Genomic DNA, 18,569 nt, shown 5'->3' on the forward strand with positions numbered 1-18,569 from the left:
AAAACAAATTTAACATGTCACTTAAAGAGGTATTCTCACCTGGACATTGGCCTTTAATTGAATTCATCTCCCATATACATACATTCCTTCAATTGGATGTTATTAAAATAATGTACCTGTGTGAAGATAATTTCCCATAAGTGTAGTCATATGGTCCCTTAGAAACAAGATTGTCGTCCTTGGATACGACCACAGCTGCTGGAGAGAACGCACAAAGAAACAGATAGTTTTTGCATATGAAATGTTCAGGAGATGCTTCATGTCCCACAGCCATCTGTGGTAATGAACGCTGAATTGAGTTGGTTAGGCAGGACTCAATAGCGCATGTATGGCCATTGCTGCCATGGTGCTGGGGTGGTCGTATCCAAGGACAACAATCTCATTTCTATGACTACATTTATGAGAAATTATCTTCACACAGGTACATTTTAATAACATGCAATTAAAGAAATGTTTACATATGGCAGATGAATTAAATTAATTCCCAGATTGAAATACCCCCTTAATGCCCTTAAACAATGTCAGTTCTCATGTATACATACTGAAGTAAAAATTTTATGCAAAGTTTGTTGAGAGGTGAAGTATATTTCAACATATCCTTACACAGCTTTCTCAATTCCCAGTGCAGTTCTGGTCTCTTCTCCTCCTCTCTGCTCAATACTTTTTGCAGCCTCCACCACCTCAGTCACTGAGCGATAGTCTTTTAAGTAAAATTCATGAACCACCTTTTCCCCATACTGCAGCACTCCCACCTATAACAAACATGAGCGAATATTAGTCCAAATGTAGGTCTGCTGCACCGGTGCAGGTCCCTGTTACCATTCATACCTGTATCTGCCCAGGAGCGATGTAAAATTTCTGTAGGATGCTGATGAGAAAGCCTTGAACTTCTTCCCAAGGGTAGATGCTGTTGGATCCATCCAGAACAATGACAATGTCCATGAACGTTGGACATCCTGAAGAAAGAGAACAAGCTTGTAATTTGCTTAGCTCCATGATATAATTGTAGTTTTTCATAAGCTGGAGTATAAAGAAATAGTCCCACATAGAATATTTCTCATGTATCCAATGGACTGCTGGGGGCCCAAGGATTTCTAGAATTGGGCTACCAAGGTCCTCACTGCGCAAATTCAGTGAAAGTAGCAAATATCAAGCTGATTCCATTCCATGATTTTCAGATAAATTCCATTTGAACTGCTTTGAAACAAACTTACTGTCTTTAGTGAGATAATATTTATATTAGATATTGATGTAATCATTTGGTGACCATTTAATAATGGATTGATATAGTAGTAATGGTGTGTATTGTGTTTACTATATGAAGTATTAATAGAGTAATTAAATAATAATGACATCATGATATAATAATGAACTGATGATGTATAAATGGAGCGGTGATGAAATAATAGATTGATGATGATTTATAGAAATGATGTAATAAGGGATATAGTACTGATATAGTAAGGGTGCAATTATATAATAATAATTGATTATGAATTGACGATTAAAAAATTAAGTGATGATGTTATGATAGCTTGTTTACGTAATAATAGATTGTTACTGTAATAACAGATATGTGGTAACACCACCGTGAGCCCTTCTGGCTTATTAGCGTAATTTTAAAAGGTGATTTTAGGAGGAAAGAGGCCATGGGTAACACATATAAGAAGATTACCGCAGTCATGGTGCCTGGATCTATCAGTAAGTGTCTATCATGTTTGATTTGACGGTATATTTGTTTAAATGGTGTAATAATAGAGTGATGATTTTAATATCTATTTATGATCTAATAATGGATTACGCAGCAGATACCAAAAACATGATGTGAACCCCGCCTTTCAATGACATTGTAATATATGAATGTAATACCGGAGAGATCATGTAATAAAGGAATGATAATGTTATATGGCTGTGATGGAGCGATGATGGAATGATGCTGTAATTATGGAATGGATTAGATGCTGGAAGGTAATTACAGGTAGTCCCCGGGTTAAGTACAAGATAGGTTCTGTAGGTTTGGAATTTGTATCTAAGTCGGAACTGTATATTTTATAATTGTAACCCCAGTCAAAAATGTTTTGGTCAGTGAAAATTAAATTTTTAAAATATTGGATTGTCATAAGAACCAGGATTAACAATAAAGCTTCATTGCAGACACCTGTGATAACAGTTATAGCTGATTATTGTAGCCTGTGACTAAAGTACAGTAAATTATCAACATCCAGAGGTCCGTTTGTAACTAGGGGTCGTCTGTAAGTCGGGTGTTCTTAAGTTGGGGACCTCCAGTATTTAGATATTAGTTGGATAGAGTTTCAGCTTACTTTGAAGAGCAGGAGCAACAATCCTGGAGAAGCGGAAATTGGCATTGACTCTTGAGCACATCCCGGTAGTGTAATAAGAACTTCCACATTCATGGGACCATAGTGGGCTGCAAGCCTGCAACATAAAACATACCAGCAATATTGTATTTAAAATATATAGCACAATATAATGCAAGGCTATAGGACAGTGATGGCGAACCTTTTAGAGACAGAGTGCCCGAACTACAACCAAAATCCACTTATGGCACTGTTAAGTGCCAACATGGCATTTTAAGCAGTAACTTACTGCTACCTGTTCTTCCACTTCTTTCAATTGTATCGGCCGCCTGAGGCCACCAATATAGTTGAAAGAAGGTGGGCAAATTCAGACTTTCATTATAGCTTCTCTCCAAGTTGCATGGGACAGCAGGAAGATTTGATGGGTTTGGTCCTGTTTGGTGAACTCTGTCCTGGGGTAATGGCCTGAGTGCCCACAGAAAGGGCTCTGAGTGCCACCTCTGGCACCCGTGCCATAGGTTCGCCACCACTGCTATAGGAGATGCAGAAAGAAAAAATGGAAACCAGCTCTGGCAAAGTCATCACATGCAAGGATGTTTGGAGGGGAAAGCATGGAAGTGAGCCACAGACATGGCATGCATCAACGAATTATGTAAGTCTGGAACTAAAAGCATTAGTACAGAGCAGACAATATATAACTGAACTTGACATTACCACAAAGCTATTATCCTTGGGATTTGTGACTAGGCTCATTCCCAAGCGCATGTTATCCTTTCGCTCCGAGACGTTGGACAGCGTCACCCTGCCTGAGAGACCTCCAGTTACCACAGACACAGACTTCTGAGACCTCCACAGAGACCTGAGAAACCTCTGAGTTACCACAGAGACCTTAGAGACAACCAAACTACCACAAAGACCACAATTTTATCCTTTGTTTCCAAAAAAGACAGCATTCAATGTGACAATGGATCATGTGGATGAGAGTACATTCACTGTATTGTGGTGCTCTAAATAATCAAATTAGTGTGAGGTGTCAATAAAGAGAACGTGGAGAAGCCAGATTCACCATCAGATCTTTGATATAGCTTTCTATATACATTACATTAAAATGTCTATTTTGTGTCTTTAGCTCCTTTTCAAACCTATGGGGCTAAATTACTTAGGGTCCACAGACCCTTTCTGTTTTGCGCCGAATTGCCCTGGGATTTTGGCGCATCGGCGCCAGCTGGCACGTGACAGAAATCGGGGGGCGTGGACGTTGGACAACCCGAAGGATTCGGACAACGCGCACAATTTAACATTCAGAATTGTGTCGCAAGACATGCACTTACAAGCACCGGGAAGAAGAAGGTGCACTCCGGTGGAGCTTTGCGGGGAAGCGATGGATGCAGGAACTCGCGCCAGACTTCATCCTTGTCAGACCGTCCGAATCGGGGATTGTGACAGGACCAGGTAGGTAAATTTGCCCCTATATGTCTCTTGTAGTAACAGACTACAAACAAGTTCCCTAACCATAGGACACAGAAGCCCACCTTGGAGTGCGCCTTTTAATGGAAATTAGCATGATTTTTTAACATCTTTGAAGTGTCTCAATAAGATGTAGGTGGTAGTCAGAAAGGAGAGAATGCCTATAGCAGCGGTTCTCAACCTGAGGATCGTGACCCCAGCAGGGGTCGAACGACCAAAACACGGGGTCGCCTAAAGCCATTGAAGCCACGATTTTATTGTGTTTTTACCTTAAATTGCATGAGTTGCAGGGTCACAGCATTACAAAGGTTGAGAACCACAGGCCTATAGAATCTGACCACATAGAATTTGTTTGCAGTCTGCAACCAAGGAGACATATTTATCTGCATATAACTATTTATTTTTTTTTACTTAAGACCAAATATCATTGATTCTAAATACCACTAGTTCCAAGAAATAATTAAACAGACATGTTATGAGGAATGTCTTTTTTCCTGGTGACAGGTTCCAATAGCTATGCTATTTTGGTATGCTGATTTTGAAAATGCCTTTGTCAGCATTCTGAATAGTGCCACTACTTTATAACCTTTATTTCACATTACCTGGCTACATTATTGGTTTTTATAACTTCATTACAAGGTATAAAATAGTGCTGAGAACACCCAACATAGCGTATTTTTATATCACTCCCCGACTTTGCATTGTCCTATATCCATGTATAGGTGGAAGGAAGGGTGGAAAGTCAAGAAATATAGAGGCACATGGATGCATGATGTCTTACAAATCAAGGCATTAACCCGGTTTTCTGTATGTGTAGGATATTATATAAGCATGGTCATGTCATCACTTTTGGCTATAGACATTGCATTATTCAATGGCTGAATATAGTGTATGTAGGCTATTTGTTTCATTGTTGAGATATGGGTTCTATAGATGCAATCACACTATGGAGATTACAGGTGTTTTTTTTAATTTTCTCGTAAGAAAATAAATTAGATTAAAATTTATGTAACTGCCTATTATATGTCTGCAACTTGTGAACCTGGGGCTAAAGAGGTCCATGGTGATATGTCACCTACCGATTCCAAGCTTGCTGCAGTCAGAGGAGGTCTCATTGGTGACGGAACATTTGTAGATGTCTCCTGTTCTCTGAGCCCCATTCTGGTCAAAGGGAGCGCCAACCACCAACCTACACGATACAATGGGAAAAGTAAAAATGTAACCCCAATAATATAAGAAATAACATGGGGTGTCACTTTAAAAAGTACGTTCACTGTTTAACACCAGTTTCCATATAATGAACAAAACCCAACATTTTTTGTATTTTTAGAGCTAAATTCATGATACCGCAACCACTTATTTTTATTTTTTTGTACTTGACATTGAAGCTGCTTCTCCCATATTCCCTTAATAGATTTTGTTTTTCATGTGCCAAATATATCTGTAAGTAGCTGATGTGCTGGAAGAACAGACAAGAGAAAACGACGTTATGGAAAATATATGTTCATTCTCAGACTGTAAAGGCAGAGAAGGACATCAGATAAAGAAAACCTAAAGACATTTTACCAAGAGATTTGTAAGATCCGGGAGGTTGGATCAAAACCGCAAGTGACAGGCAGAAGCAGCTTGTGGGTAATACAGAAGTTTGAGGTTAGAAATCTCCGCTTAGACCCAACGTGTATCAGATTTCTAGATGCAATGATTTACAATGTATGACTAATGTTGACATCAGTAACTTTAAGTGTTGTTTGGAGAACGTTATTTCACATTTAAAGCATGAAGGATGGAAAAGGACCATTGTCATGTGTGTATGGTTCATACATATTAGATGCTAGTCGGCTAAACCCATTGTTTTCTGGGGGACCAACTGAGCGATGTCTATCACCCCTGGACAAGTCCTAATTGGATAATGATGAGGACATCTAAGGAGTAACCAAGTTCTCGGTGTTCCTACTCGACTTTCATCAGCTACTAGAAGGTAGGATAGGAATCAAAAAAGCATTGGTGACCTAGTGGGACTGACAACTAGGGCCAGCGCCAGCACTGGGCATACCCAAGGGGGCCCACAGCTGTTGGGGGCCCACATAAGGCTACGTTCACACGACGTGTGCCCGTCGGATCGTAGCATGGCGGGCACACGTTGGCACCCGGGAGAGAAGGCTCACCCGCCCCTCTCCATAGCTCCGTATGGCGCACCGCCCCTTATTATGGGGAAAGATAGGTTCCGGCTACGGAACGGTACAGCGCCACACATGTGCTGCACAGTACCGCTCCTGTACGGCACTGTGAGCCCATTGCCATCTATGGGGGACGTATATGTGGCATATCTACAGCTTAAGGCTGTACAAAAGGAATCCATAGGGGTGAGGGGGGCTGCATCTAATGAATCCATAGGGGGTGAGGGGGGCTGTAATAAAATAAACATGCAGGGGATGTTTGGGATGATAACCTAGGGAATATTTTAGGGCACTTTAGTTTCTGAATTTTTAATGCCACCATGTGAGTTCACTGCAAAGGGGCCCACTGAGGCTCTGTTGCCCAGGGGTCTACTGAAACCTGGAGCCGACCTTGCTGACCATATGCTGACCAATGCTACCATATAGTCAATTTCCAATGATATGCCATTTAGCACAGCTCAATACTGCAGTCTAGCAATGGTCTCGCTCACTGACTCTTCACATTGAAGCAGCTGGGGGAGTGGACCCCCCCCCCCCCCTTTAGTGTAAACTTATAGTCTACAGGTGCAAAAGCTATTTACTATATATATATATCACTATAGCTAAAGAGTATAAAGAAACTTTCTATACTATTCCCTTATGTGTGGGGGTAAGACTTACACATAAATCTCCATAGAGTAAGCTGCCAGTCTTATTATATTAACTTGGCTGCCACCAATGGAAACTTCTTTCCTCTCTACCTCTCTCTGCCATATGAGGTAACCTGAAACCTCAGAGCGGTGGTTCTTAGTATTACAGACCGTATGATATATCCAGATCAGACTGTCAGTAAATAAATCATAGTCTAGTAAAGATCAGAGTGGCGTGACCTTATCTGCTGCTTCTTGTCATTGATCATCTCTTTGATTTGTTATGTAATACTTTTTACTGCTTTTTTATCCTTCCACTTCCATGACCAGTGTGAGGTGAAGGACTCCTTCCTACACACTGACAGCAGAATTTTGGATGGAAAAACAGACGATTGGCGGTGAGAATGTTGGGCTGTAGGAGCCCTGTGATTTAATGTCATTTAATACATTGGCAGTCCTGGTGTGTAGTTCAAATGGTCAGGAGGGACATGGAGAAAAAAGAGTCAGTCCCTTTAACTTAAAGGCAAATATATAGAGAGGAATTCAATAATCTAGGTGACCAATCTACTATCTATTATTTTTTTTATTTTTATTTATAGAGCAGCATTAATTCCATGGTGCTGTACAACGATAAGGGTTTCACATACATTACATTATGACAAGAACAAATGCAAGTACAAAACACAAAACTACAGTGATCAGGAGACAAGTGGGAGGAGGATGCTGCCTGTGAGGGCTCACAATCCATTAATTGATGCAAAAATAAATTATATACAGAAACGTGTTGTTCATATCTATGTACTGTTCATCCTTAAAAGAGCCTTATCTGCTGTTATATGTGGTTCTCTGTTTCACACGGAAATGTTGCCGGTACAAAAAGCTCTATAATATGGCACTCTCTCAGTACACTAATAAAACACATCTCCGATGGTGACAGCACAGTCGTGTACCAAGGGATAAAGATGCAACTATTTATAGAGAGTGGATGGAGCAGCTGTGAATAAAGACAAACAGAGACATCTCAGGCCTAGATTTACTTCTAAACTGCTGTATAATGTCCTCCATGCTGCTTCTACTGCTTTTGAGGTTTAGTCTCCCCTTTCGTTATTGTCTTGTCTATGGGAGACATAATAGTAACTAGTCAACCATATAACTAATGGTGCCTACAAAATGGATTCTGATGGAAAATGGAATATACAAGTCATATATAAGTCAGATATAGGGGCTCATTTACTAAGGGTCACGTGCGCACTTTAATCGGGCTGTTGACGTTCTTCATGGCTCACACAGGTATTTAAGTAGTGTGTGTGCTGGGATTGTGTTGCACGTGATGGTTTTTTGGCGCAGCTGCGCTGGCTACCATGCGACACAGTTAAGGGGGCGTGCCGTTGGACGTTCCTAATGATTCGGACTGAGAGCGGAATTTAACTTTCAAATTGTGTTGCACGCCCTATGTTTAAAATGCACCACAAAAAAGATGGTGAACTCTGTTGGACCTGTGCGGGGGAGCGACACATTCATGATTTCTGGAGCACACAGCATTATAGACGGACAATGCACTTTCAGTGAACAACGGTGACCCCATAAGTAAATGTTCCCTATAGTGTCATTCACAAGTACATACACGATGGACTATTGAATTGCAAGTAGATATATGTGATATCTTACATTTTTCCGTATTACTTTTAGTTTTACGGAAAGAGACAGTAAACAGATGCATTGGCCCATCTCTGTACACCTCCGTCCAGGACCAAATGGATTTTAGATTTAGTAACTAGAGAGTCTACCAGTTTTTGACAAAGGAAATCTGTATTTGTTGTAGGGTTGTCTGGGTTATAAACCCTATTTGCAGTCTCCATGGTTTGTGAACACATGAATACCATATGAAGCCTGGCTCATAATCACATAAATACCAGATGAAGTCCGGCTAATTAATGGAAGAAAACCAGATGACACAGGTTTTATAATATGTGAACGGTGACACAAACTATCTCACAGTACATGAACACATGAAATTTAACATTTTTATAACTAAGTTTTTTCAATATAGCTAAAACACTTATGAGTATATATTACATATCCGTAGGTAATCCCTTGAAGCAGGGGTGCACAAACCGTGGTTGCAAAGCCTCATTTTGCAGTCCACACCCTGCTGCCCGGCAGAGACCAGTAAGCACTTTCATCATGGATGGCAGTGCTCATTATTGCAGAAGTCCATGTAACGGATTGTACACGAGTACTTTTCAGATGTTCGTTACTCATCTCTCCCTGGTCCTCTAATGGCCTGGGTGCTGCTCCGCAGTGGGTCGTAATGCAGATGCATACATCCATCTTCAATATAAGCAGTCTGCTCTGTAGCCAGATGGGTCTGGTACCTCCAGTATAAGTTGTTTGGCCAGGGCTATAAAGAAATTGGTTTGGGGTCTCCAGTATTACTAATCTGTGGTTTCCAGTAGTATTAGTAGGCCCTTTGCAATGAACTCATGTGGCAGCATAAAAAATTCATAAACTAACTAAAATATTAGTATCATTCCCAAACAGCCCTGTCATGGATCTATTATATACAGTCCCCTATGGATTCATTATATGCAGCCCCCTCACCTCTCACCAGGCACTGCTAGAGGACTGAGATTCTGCTGTGTGGGCGCCCCCCAGCAGCTTTGGGCCCCATGCACTTGCCGAGCAATGCTTGATGCTGGCGCTGGCCCTGGTCCAGATCATTAATGTGCTTTGGGATCTCCAGGATTATTAGTCTTCTCTGGGGTCCGCAGGATAATTAGTGTGAATGCTGGGCTCTCCAGCAGGACCAGCTCCAGGTTTCAATAGGCCCTTGTGGAACAGTGCCTTAGTGGGCTGCTTTGCAGTGAACCCATGTGACGGTATTAAAAATTCAGAAACTTGGTAAAATATTCCCTAATTTATAATTCCCAGACAGCCCTGTCATGGTTATTTTATATATAGCCCCCTCATAGTTTAATTATATAGAGCCCCATCATATTATATATAGCCCCCCTCACCAGGCACTGGGGTCTCTAGTATTTTTGTTTGCTCTTGGGGGGTCTCAATTATTACTGGCTGCCACGAGGATCTTCAGTATTACTATTGTCTGCTCTAGGGTCTCCAGTATTATTTGTCTACAGTAGGGTCTCCAGTATTATTTGTCTACTGTAGGGTCTCCAGTATTATTTGTCTACTGCAGGGTCTCCAGTATTATTTGTCTACAGTAGGGTCTCCAGTATTATTTGTTTACTGTGGGGTCTCAAGTATTTTCCGCTCTGGAGTCTCCTGCATTATTACTGTCGGCTTAGGGGTTTCCCGTGTAATTATTGTGCTGCTCTGGGAGTCTCTATTTTAATTTTTGGTCTCTTATCTTCATTATCTGGTCTGGGAGTCTGTATTATTATTTATTTCCTGGTCTGCGCTCTGTATTAGTTTCTTAAATGCAGTATTGTGTTTCTGGTATTACATTTATTGCTGTACTGTATTTTTAATATTTCTGGGATCAGGCTCTCATATGACAGAAATCAGGGGGCGTGCCGTCAGACGATCCGACTGATTTGGACTGAGCGCGGTATTTAATATTTAAATTGTGTCACAACTAATGCACTTACATACACCGGGAAGAGGATGGTAAACTCCAGTGGACCTGAGCGGGGAAGTGACACATGCAGGATATCAGGCGCACAATCTTTGTGAATCGCTGCACAGTGCATGATCGTCGGACAATCGTCGGGTGAACTCCGTCGGCCGGGTAAATAAATGTGCCCCACTGTGTTATACCTAATGTAGTGCCTTAGCGGATATCACATACATTTCTAAGGCAGTATTTTCATTAATGTACTGTTCGTTTAGTACTAAAGGTGTTCATGCTCTGTCAAAAGACAGCATGACTGATGCTCCCAATATTATCAGTAAATAGCTGTCCAGAGTCCTCTAGATCCATAACATAGCAAGCCTGTCCCTCCAAAGTCATTGGATTCGTATGACTTGCTCTTGAGTGTATGAGGCCCTTAAGCTCTATCAATTTTGTGCAAAGTGTTCCTTTAAGGTTCCCAGGGTTGTCAGTCAGCCATAAAATTGTCTTTCAAGCGTAAAAAAAAAATTATTTGAGCAACGATAATTATCCCACCATGCTCTTTAATGCTGGAATTAATTAACTTTTGCTTGTAGTTTACAATCAGGGAGGGGTCTGACTTATTGTATGGTTAACGTAGTATAATGTTATCCATTGCCTCATAAAGTATAATCTCCCCCCTGTAAGGTCTATTGAGTCCATAACAGCTTCACGAGTCCGCTGCACGCTCACAGTTGCAGGTTGGTAGCGGATAAGATGTAATTTATTTTATAGGTTTTGGTTCATTTTTTAGCAGACAAAGCGCGTTTGGGAATGTCTCCATGAGACTGGAAGCAGCAGCCAAGGACTACTCACAAAACCAGATGTGAGGGGAGTGTGTGTATTGGCTCATTGGGCAACAATGAACTTCGCAGGAAACGTAACCCTATGAACGATGGAAATATACTCTCCAAAATACATAAAATTGGCTTTTGCACCCAAAGATGCACTTCTATCTACTGGTCCCTATAATGACTAGCAGTTCTGAGTCCTTGATGTCTCCCCACACACAGTCAGGACCGCATGCTGTGCACATGTGGCCACGCTGGTGATGGGGACATTCCAGAGCATCAGACATAAAGGAAGAACCTTCAAACATCTGGTCACAGGGAGCCGGGCCAGGAAAATACAAATAGCAGCAGAATTGTAGCTCAGCAACGGGGCAGACTCATGAAAGCATCGGACACTATCCCCAGAGATGACACCCCATAAAACTCTGACTTCATTTTACATAATGTCATTCTGTGAGATCCTAATAAATGCACAGTATACCAATAAATGTCCCCAAAGTAGTCTCCGCCACAAGAAGACACTGGCTATTAACAGGTGTGGCAACAAGATCATATGTGAAAACTTATAGAAATTAATACAAAAACAAAGAAGATATTCACTTAATGTCAGGATTTAATGGGAATGTATCTTGATTCATTGAAAGTGAATACATTCATAGTGCTCAGTAGGAAAATGCCACATATAAGTCCAATAGCAGATAGTCTGTATTCATCCAATCCTGCAAACCATAGGGCTATGAGGATTCTCTTCGGGTGATATCCAAATCATGTTATAGAGCAGGAGGAGCTAAGAAGAACGTAAATAGTGTCCTATCTGCAAGCAGTGCGTTATAGAGGAAATGCTGAGTAGTTATATACAGAATGACCTATCTGCAGAACGGATCCAATTCCCAATTATTTTCTGCCACTAGTTATTGAAGGCACTTTCCCCCACAGTAAGGTACCTGACTATTACAGATGTAAGTTGACTACGTTCCTGCTTTACGACTTGGCTTGTTGTACAACTAAATTCAAATATTTTGTTCTTGTCCGGCTGTACTCTTGTGATGATATTGGGTAGCCGTGCTTTCCTTTACCTACAGCTTGTGTCTTGACTAATAATAATAATTTTTATTTATATAGCGCCATCATTTCTGTAGCGCTTTACAAATCATAGGGGACATATACAAATAAATAAAACATGACAGAGCATGACAGACCATATGACCTTCAGTCATATGGAAAAAAAGGAGTGAGGTCCCTGCTCACAAGAGCTTACAGTCTATGAGGAAGAATGCAGCGAGACAAGAGGTAAAAAGCTTATATAATGGTCCATTTATTCTTCATGAAGGAATAGAACAAAATGAAATATAATATAGTATAATAAATAGAGGTGCTTCTGCTTGACCCAGTCATCAGCCATCAGCTTATATACAAAGTCCAAAGTGATGGGACTGCAGAGAAGCCTGGTGGTTGCTGGATTATGAATGGGAGGAGAACACCGGATGGGTTGGTAAAGAGAAAACTTCAAGCAGTTAGTGAGAGTGATAGGCTGCCTAAAGTGATAAGTTTTAAGAGCATGTTTGAAACTTTGGAGGTTGGGTATTAATCCAATAGTCCGGGCAGAACATTCCATAGAATAGGTGCAGCTCTAGAGAAGTCTCTCTAGAGAAGTGAGTGGGAGGTTCAAATTATGGTAGAGATTAATTTAAGATCCCTGGCGGATCGAAGAGCATGGGTTGGTCGATAGACTGAAATGAGAGAGTAGATGTAGGAGGGTGCAGCGTTATGCAGAGCTTTGTGGATGAGGCTTATGGTTTTAAACTGTATTCGAAAGGATACAGGCAGCCAGTGCAGTGACTGGCACAGACTGGGAGCATCCGTGTAGTGCTTGGTCTGAAAGACAAGTCTGGCTGCTGCATTAAGAATGGATTGGAGAGGAGAGAGTTTAGTGAGTGCAAGACCGATTAGTAGGGAGTTACAGAAGTCTAGTTGAGAGTGAATCAGAGCCACAGATAGCATTTTACAGGTTTCAATTGTGAGAAATGGACGGATTCTAGAGATGTTTCTGAGATGCATACTTTAACTCCACCTGCCCTAACCATGGCTTACTCCTGTCCCCTAGTACTTAGTCTTTTGACTTATATAGATTAGTTGCTACCTCTTCAAAAATTAGATCTCTAGTGACCTTATCACATCATAGTGTAGATCCATGTTTTAGGTTGAAAACCAACAGATCTTGGGAGCAGCCCTAACCCAAACCAGTTAGGTGACCCAGTGGATCCACAAGCAGATGCTCTCTGTACAAACTATAATAAAATACAAAGAATACACATGGGGTAGATTTATCAGAAGTGTCTGAGAGCCAAACTGTTGTAGTTACTCACGGCAACCAATCAGAGCCTAACTTTCATTTCCCATATCCTTTTATCAAAGTTAAGCTGAGCTCTGATTGGTTTCCATGGACAACTAGGACAGTTTTACCTCAGACACTTCTAATAAATCTCCCCCATAGTGCAAATAGTACACATAGCTCATTGTAGAGGCTTCTTTATAATGAAGTCATTATTTTATCTGTATACTTGATTCTTAATCTGACCAAATTCCGGAATCCATTCCAAGAGCAGTGTGTGAATTTCCGGGCCCTGACCTTCACACAAACATCATGTGAAGGGGGAATAACTATAAGTTGTGATGTCATGTCAAAAGGAGCTGACAGATTACTGCTAGTACAGCTCCTGCACTAAAACAAGGCCCAGGCCTTCACCAGGAGGAAGAATAACATCCATTCTGCCCCCATCTCCCCTTTATCTTTCCTGATATGGCGTCTGGCCGGATCACAGTCCATTGACTCTGAATAGCATCACTTGAACTGATGTATCTCTTCTCCCCCACAGAAACTGCATCCAAGTTATTGTTTACTAAGACTTCTTCTTACATCACTTCTTTATCCTGAAGGCTGGGCCGAGCTGGCACATCTCACACACTTTACGCCTTCTGATCTAGAAAACTTACACAATGAATGAAATAATTCCATATTTTTTCCATTGAATCAGTAACTTCCCTTGGGTTAACTTCAGCTTTCCTAAAACCCTGGGCTCAGGAATACTTGTTACATAACAGGCATGGTATCTCTGCATCTGTACTCATTACACTTGTCCAAGAGTCTCCATCGCTGGCTCAGGGGGACATGACTAATTCCTGCACACACTGAGCTTGACCAGATGATCAGATTACATAATCCTGACCTTCAGATTAATTAGTATATTGTGCAGGTGTACATGTGGGCAGGAGAGATTGCACTATGGCATCAACAATTACTACTAAAAAATCATATCCTCTACACCGACGTGTAACCAGAACTAGACCCCCCGTGTGTAAATTCCTTTATAGTATCCTATATCATACCAAAATTCATAGGTATTCAGTAGGTAATCAAAATGTACTTTTAAAATTACCCATAAACTTGATCAGCCTGTGACTTTTTAATAAAAACCCTGGTGGTCTAGGGGCATGAAGGGGATAATAGATGAAGGGAATTTACCATCTTCTAACTCAACCCAGATGTAAAACCAGCATTGTTTCGGAGACTGTATAAACTCTCTAGATATATCTTTCCAGTTACCTGGAGATTTGTAATTTTACATAAATTTTATTTTTTTTCTATAGGAGTTGAGGCTCAATAACAGAATTCAGACTTAAAGGGAAACTATCACCCACTTTTACATCACTAAACTATCAACCCCTTCAGGTGGTGTATGAAATATCCTTACTAGCATCCCCTGTTTTATGTTAAATCTCAGCCATCACCTTAAAAAATTCACCACCAAAGTCATATGCAAATCAGCAGAGAAGAGCCACTTTCAGAAGTTGAACAGGGAACAGGTAGCGTGTGGCTTCAAAAACTTCAATGGAGCTAAATCGATTAATAGTAAGAACCCATGGAAAAGTGGCATGCTGCTTCAGTGTTCCTTTATGTTTATTTCCATATCCTTTATAAAGTCAGGTTCACATTTTTTAGACTTCTCAAGGCATATATACAAAAAGAGGATGCATTCAAGTCTTTACATTTATTTTTCCTCTTACTCAAATTCTGCAGTTGCTGCGTGTCAGACCCCCCCCCCCAATGTGATATTGATGACCTATACTTAGGACAAGTCATTAATATTCTAGGCCAGGAAAACCCCTTTTAATCTTAGAATCTGCTGACACTGTGAAAAGCAGCAACTCATCGTATTTAGATTTACTAGGAAGAAGTAACCCAGCTGCAACGAATAAACTGAAGAGCAAAAGTCCAGAGGAAACATCCGAGAATCTACAATATTATGGACGACTTCAATAACCATCATGTATGAAATCCGGCAGAAATGCCTAGTACACCACTTTTTACCATTCTGGTCAGTGTGAACAGGGTGCAGGGTATTAGGCAGCGGCACAGATAGTTTATGTACAGTCACAATATTTATTATTTCCATCTTCTATGGAATCAGAGCCAGGATCTGGGCTCCTCCTCGGCTTAATTCCGTCAGATAACATTTAGCCAACACTAGAGATTCCTACAGATCCCAAATGAGATACAAACACACCACAAAAATGCAAACATATGGAAGACTTTTTTGGCTTTTTCTTGTTCTAATAAACTTAACCCTTTAACTGTATTTAATTTCACAATATTAAATATCCTGCTTAGGTTGACATCAAATATTCAGTTGTTTAAGTTTGTTTTATGTACATTTTTGAGGTTTGTTTTAACCCCTTTGTAGATTGAAGCTTCCCTGGTATTCAGCTATAGTCTGTCATAGACTAGAATGGACCCAGCTCCCTTATACATATTGGTAGAAGGGTGATCTGCACTTACCATTTCTTACCCCCAACCAGATGTTGCTGTACTGTGTAGCCAAAGAACGCGTCTTTTGATCCTTGGATGATCCTTGGTTTCTTGTCATCAATGTTGAATGTGTCTGTGAAACCTTAAAAAACAAACAAAAACAAAACAAATAAATATGGAGTATATAAAAGGTTGTATGCCCATTGTTAGTAAATATACTGTAAAACCTTTCTGATTTGTAGCCTTCATTAACCTAATGGAGGAATACACCTACTCATTGATTTTCTTCCTCAGCCATGTTTGTATTATACTACATTCAGACCTCGATTCTTTGATACGCTCTATGTATAAGCCAGGAAAGCTCCCGGCTTACACCCTAAGAGTATCCATAGACACATACTGGCAAATAGATGCATCCTTTTTGCCTCTGTCTGCACAGTTTAGGTTGCATACTGTTGAAACACAGGAAGGAATTATGCAGCAAGCTATGTCTTTCCATTCTGATCCTTGAGGCTTAGGATAGGCAATAATAACATATTGGGGATGGATGCAACAGTAGTGCATCCGCCCCTGGCCTCTGCTGAGTATACACTCTTAGAGGTCCTCAGTGATGTCACTGCCCAATGTTCACTCCTCCTCCGGCAGTCAGGGGTGAGGGGAGGAAGAGGACAACATATCCCACTATTCTATCTGGCATGATTAATGAAGCACTTTATTTATACAATATATAGCAACGTTTTTTGTAATAATAATAATTCCTTTATTTATATGGTGCACACAGATTACGCAGCGCTGCACAAAGCTTGCCTAATCAGTCCCTGCCCCCAATGGGGCTCACAATCTAATCAACCTACCAGTATGTTTCTGAGTGTGGGAGGAAACCGGAGGACCTGGAGGAAACCAATGCAAACACAGAGAGAACATACATACTGGGGCACATGTACTTACCTGGTCCTGTCGTGATCCCCGAGGTGCGCTGTACGATGAGGATGAAGTACGGCGCGATTCACTAAGATCGTGCGCCCGATATCCTGCATGTGTCGCTTCCCCCGCTGAGGTCCACAGGAGTTCACCTTCTTCTTCCCGATGTATGTGAGTGCATGTCTTGCAACACAATTTGAATTTTAAATCTTATTAAAGATTCCAGCCCATGTGTAATAACTGTGCCCCCATATTGCTAAATATGAGACTGATGTTCATCCATAAATATACTATCCATGTCCAGCTCATTCTCTAGTCTGTACAGGAGCTGCTGTTATAATGAATGATAATTTGTTATAATCCAGGCTTTAATTTTCTCCAAAAATAACCTTTGCCATTTACACCAAAATTCAACATTTTGGTCTGCTGTCCACGAAACATTCTTTATATAGCCTTTTGGATCCTCAACATGGGTTGTGGCAGATCTGCGACAAGCACAAGTGTTTGTTTTAAGCTTTTTTTTTTCTTTTCATGTGGATTGTAGTGGTTCTCTCTGCTATATCCGATCACCAGACTGTTTCTACTTAGCATGGTGTGAGACAATGATGCCAAATGGTGCCAGTATCTGTATATATACGGTATATGTATATGATACATATGAGTTCTGTAATGGGAAAATGTAGTGTGGACCTAATCTAACATTATTAAATTATTACATTGCTCTCATAACTTCTCCTAGATTTGTTAGATAAGTCTTAGTTCTTGTATTACAAAAAATTTGGTACATCTGCTTTTCTCATGTTCTTAGTTTTATGGCACTACTAATGGTGTCTGCAGCACAGATTTTGTCAAACTATTATTCTTACCAATAGAAAAATATAACAAAGAAAAACTGAAATTCCCAAGGCTTCTTTTATGCTATGTGCACATTGGTAGTGATAGTATGGACTAAAAGATATAGGGGAACACAAAGCGCAGGAGACTCAAGTGCAGGTGATGGATAGCTTATTACAGTAAGAGATAGTACAATGCTCACCTTCTAATGCAGGTTATATAAACGTATAATAGGTGGTCTCTTGTTCTGAGGGAAGAGCAGCTCACGGTGGTTGTATCAAGGGGTATCAATGTCCATAGGTTAGACCCGTTTAGCAGTAGAATACAATGGATAGCAAGCAAGGACAGTCCACTTTAAAAGCACATCTTCCAGAAATCAAAGCGTTTTTTATTTTTTGTTACAAAAGGTATATAAGAGGTCTATAAAACAACGCGTTGCGGCATAGAACTAATGCCTTCTTCATCAGGTTAAAAACCATTATATGTACAACAAGTAGTATAGTCGATTTCCTTTTATAAATCGACTATATACATATATTGTTTTTTAACCTGATGAAGAAGGCATTCGTTCTATGCCGAAACGCGTTGTTTTATATACCTCTTATATACCTTTTGTAACAAAAAGGTTACAAAGATGCGCTTATAAATTGGACTGTCCTTGCTTGCTATTCATTGGAATTTAAACATTGGGACACATTTACTAAAGCCCCTGACAGTTTTGTGTCGGAGTTTGCACATTCTTTTAGGTGCAGTCTGCTTGCACATGTATTTAAGAAGTGTCTGCGCCAGTTTTGTGTCACAGGCGACTGTTTTGTGTCCCAGCTGTACTAGTCTTGGACCGTGTGCCAGATTTAACATGCTAAGTCCGACAGTATTGTGCCGCTCACCCTATGTTAAAGGTGTTCCAAAAAAAAAACTGGTGAACTCTGTGGATTCAGTGCAGAGGACGCCAGATTCATGAAGAACGTGAACCAAAAATCCTGAATCTGGCGCCCCCTGCACACTACACAGG

General features: G+C 40.6%; 1 protein-coding gene across 2 annotated transcripts in view; it reads right to left on the bottom strand.

Moving 5' to 3' along the window:
• Window positions 1-18,569, bottom strand: part of ITGA11 (integrin subunit alpha 11) — a 73,868-nt gene that overhangs the window by 43,606 nt on the left and 11,693 nt on the right. Inside the window, exons 2-7 of one of the 2 annotated variants that reach the window (XM_072148727.1) lie at window positions 15,833-15,944; window positions 4,865-4,974; window positions 3,033-3,124; window positions 2,322-2,436; window positions 829-956; window positions 604-752 (exon numbers count right to left, since the gene is read on the bottom strand). In XM_072148727.1, the coding sequence (XP_072004828.1) occupies window positions 604-752; window positions 829-956; window positions 2,322-2,436; window positions 3,033-3,124; window positions 4,865-4,974; window positions 15,833-15,944 (706 nt within the window). Of the gene's footprint in view, window positions 1-603; window positions 753-828; window positions 957-2,321; window positions 2,437-3,032; window positions 3,178-4,864; window positions 4,975-15,832; window positions 15,945-18,569 lie in introns of those variants that run through there. The other variant, XM_072148728.1, reaches the window with a different exon arrangement.

The sequence above is a fragment of the Engystomops pustulosus genome, chromosome 4, assembly GCF_040894005.1.
Source record: "Engystomops pustulosus chromosome 4, aEngPut4.maternal, whole genome shotgun sequence".
NCBI lineage: Eukaryota > Metazoa > Chordata > Amphibia > Anura > Leptodactylidae > Engystomops > Engystomops pustulosus.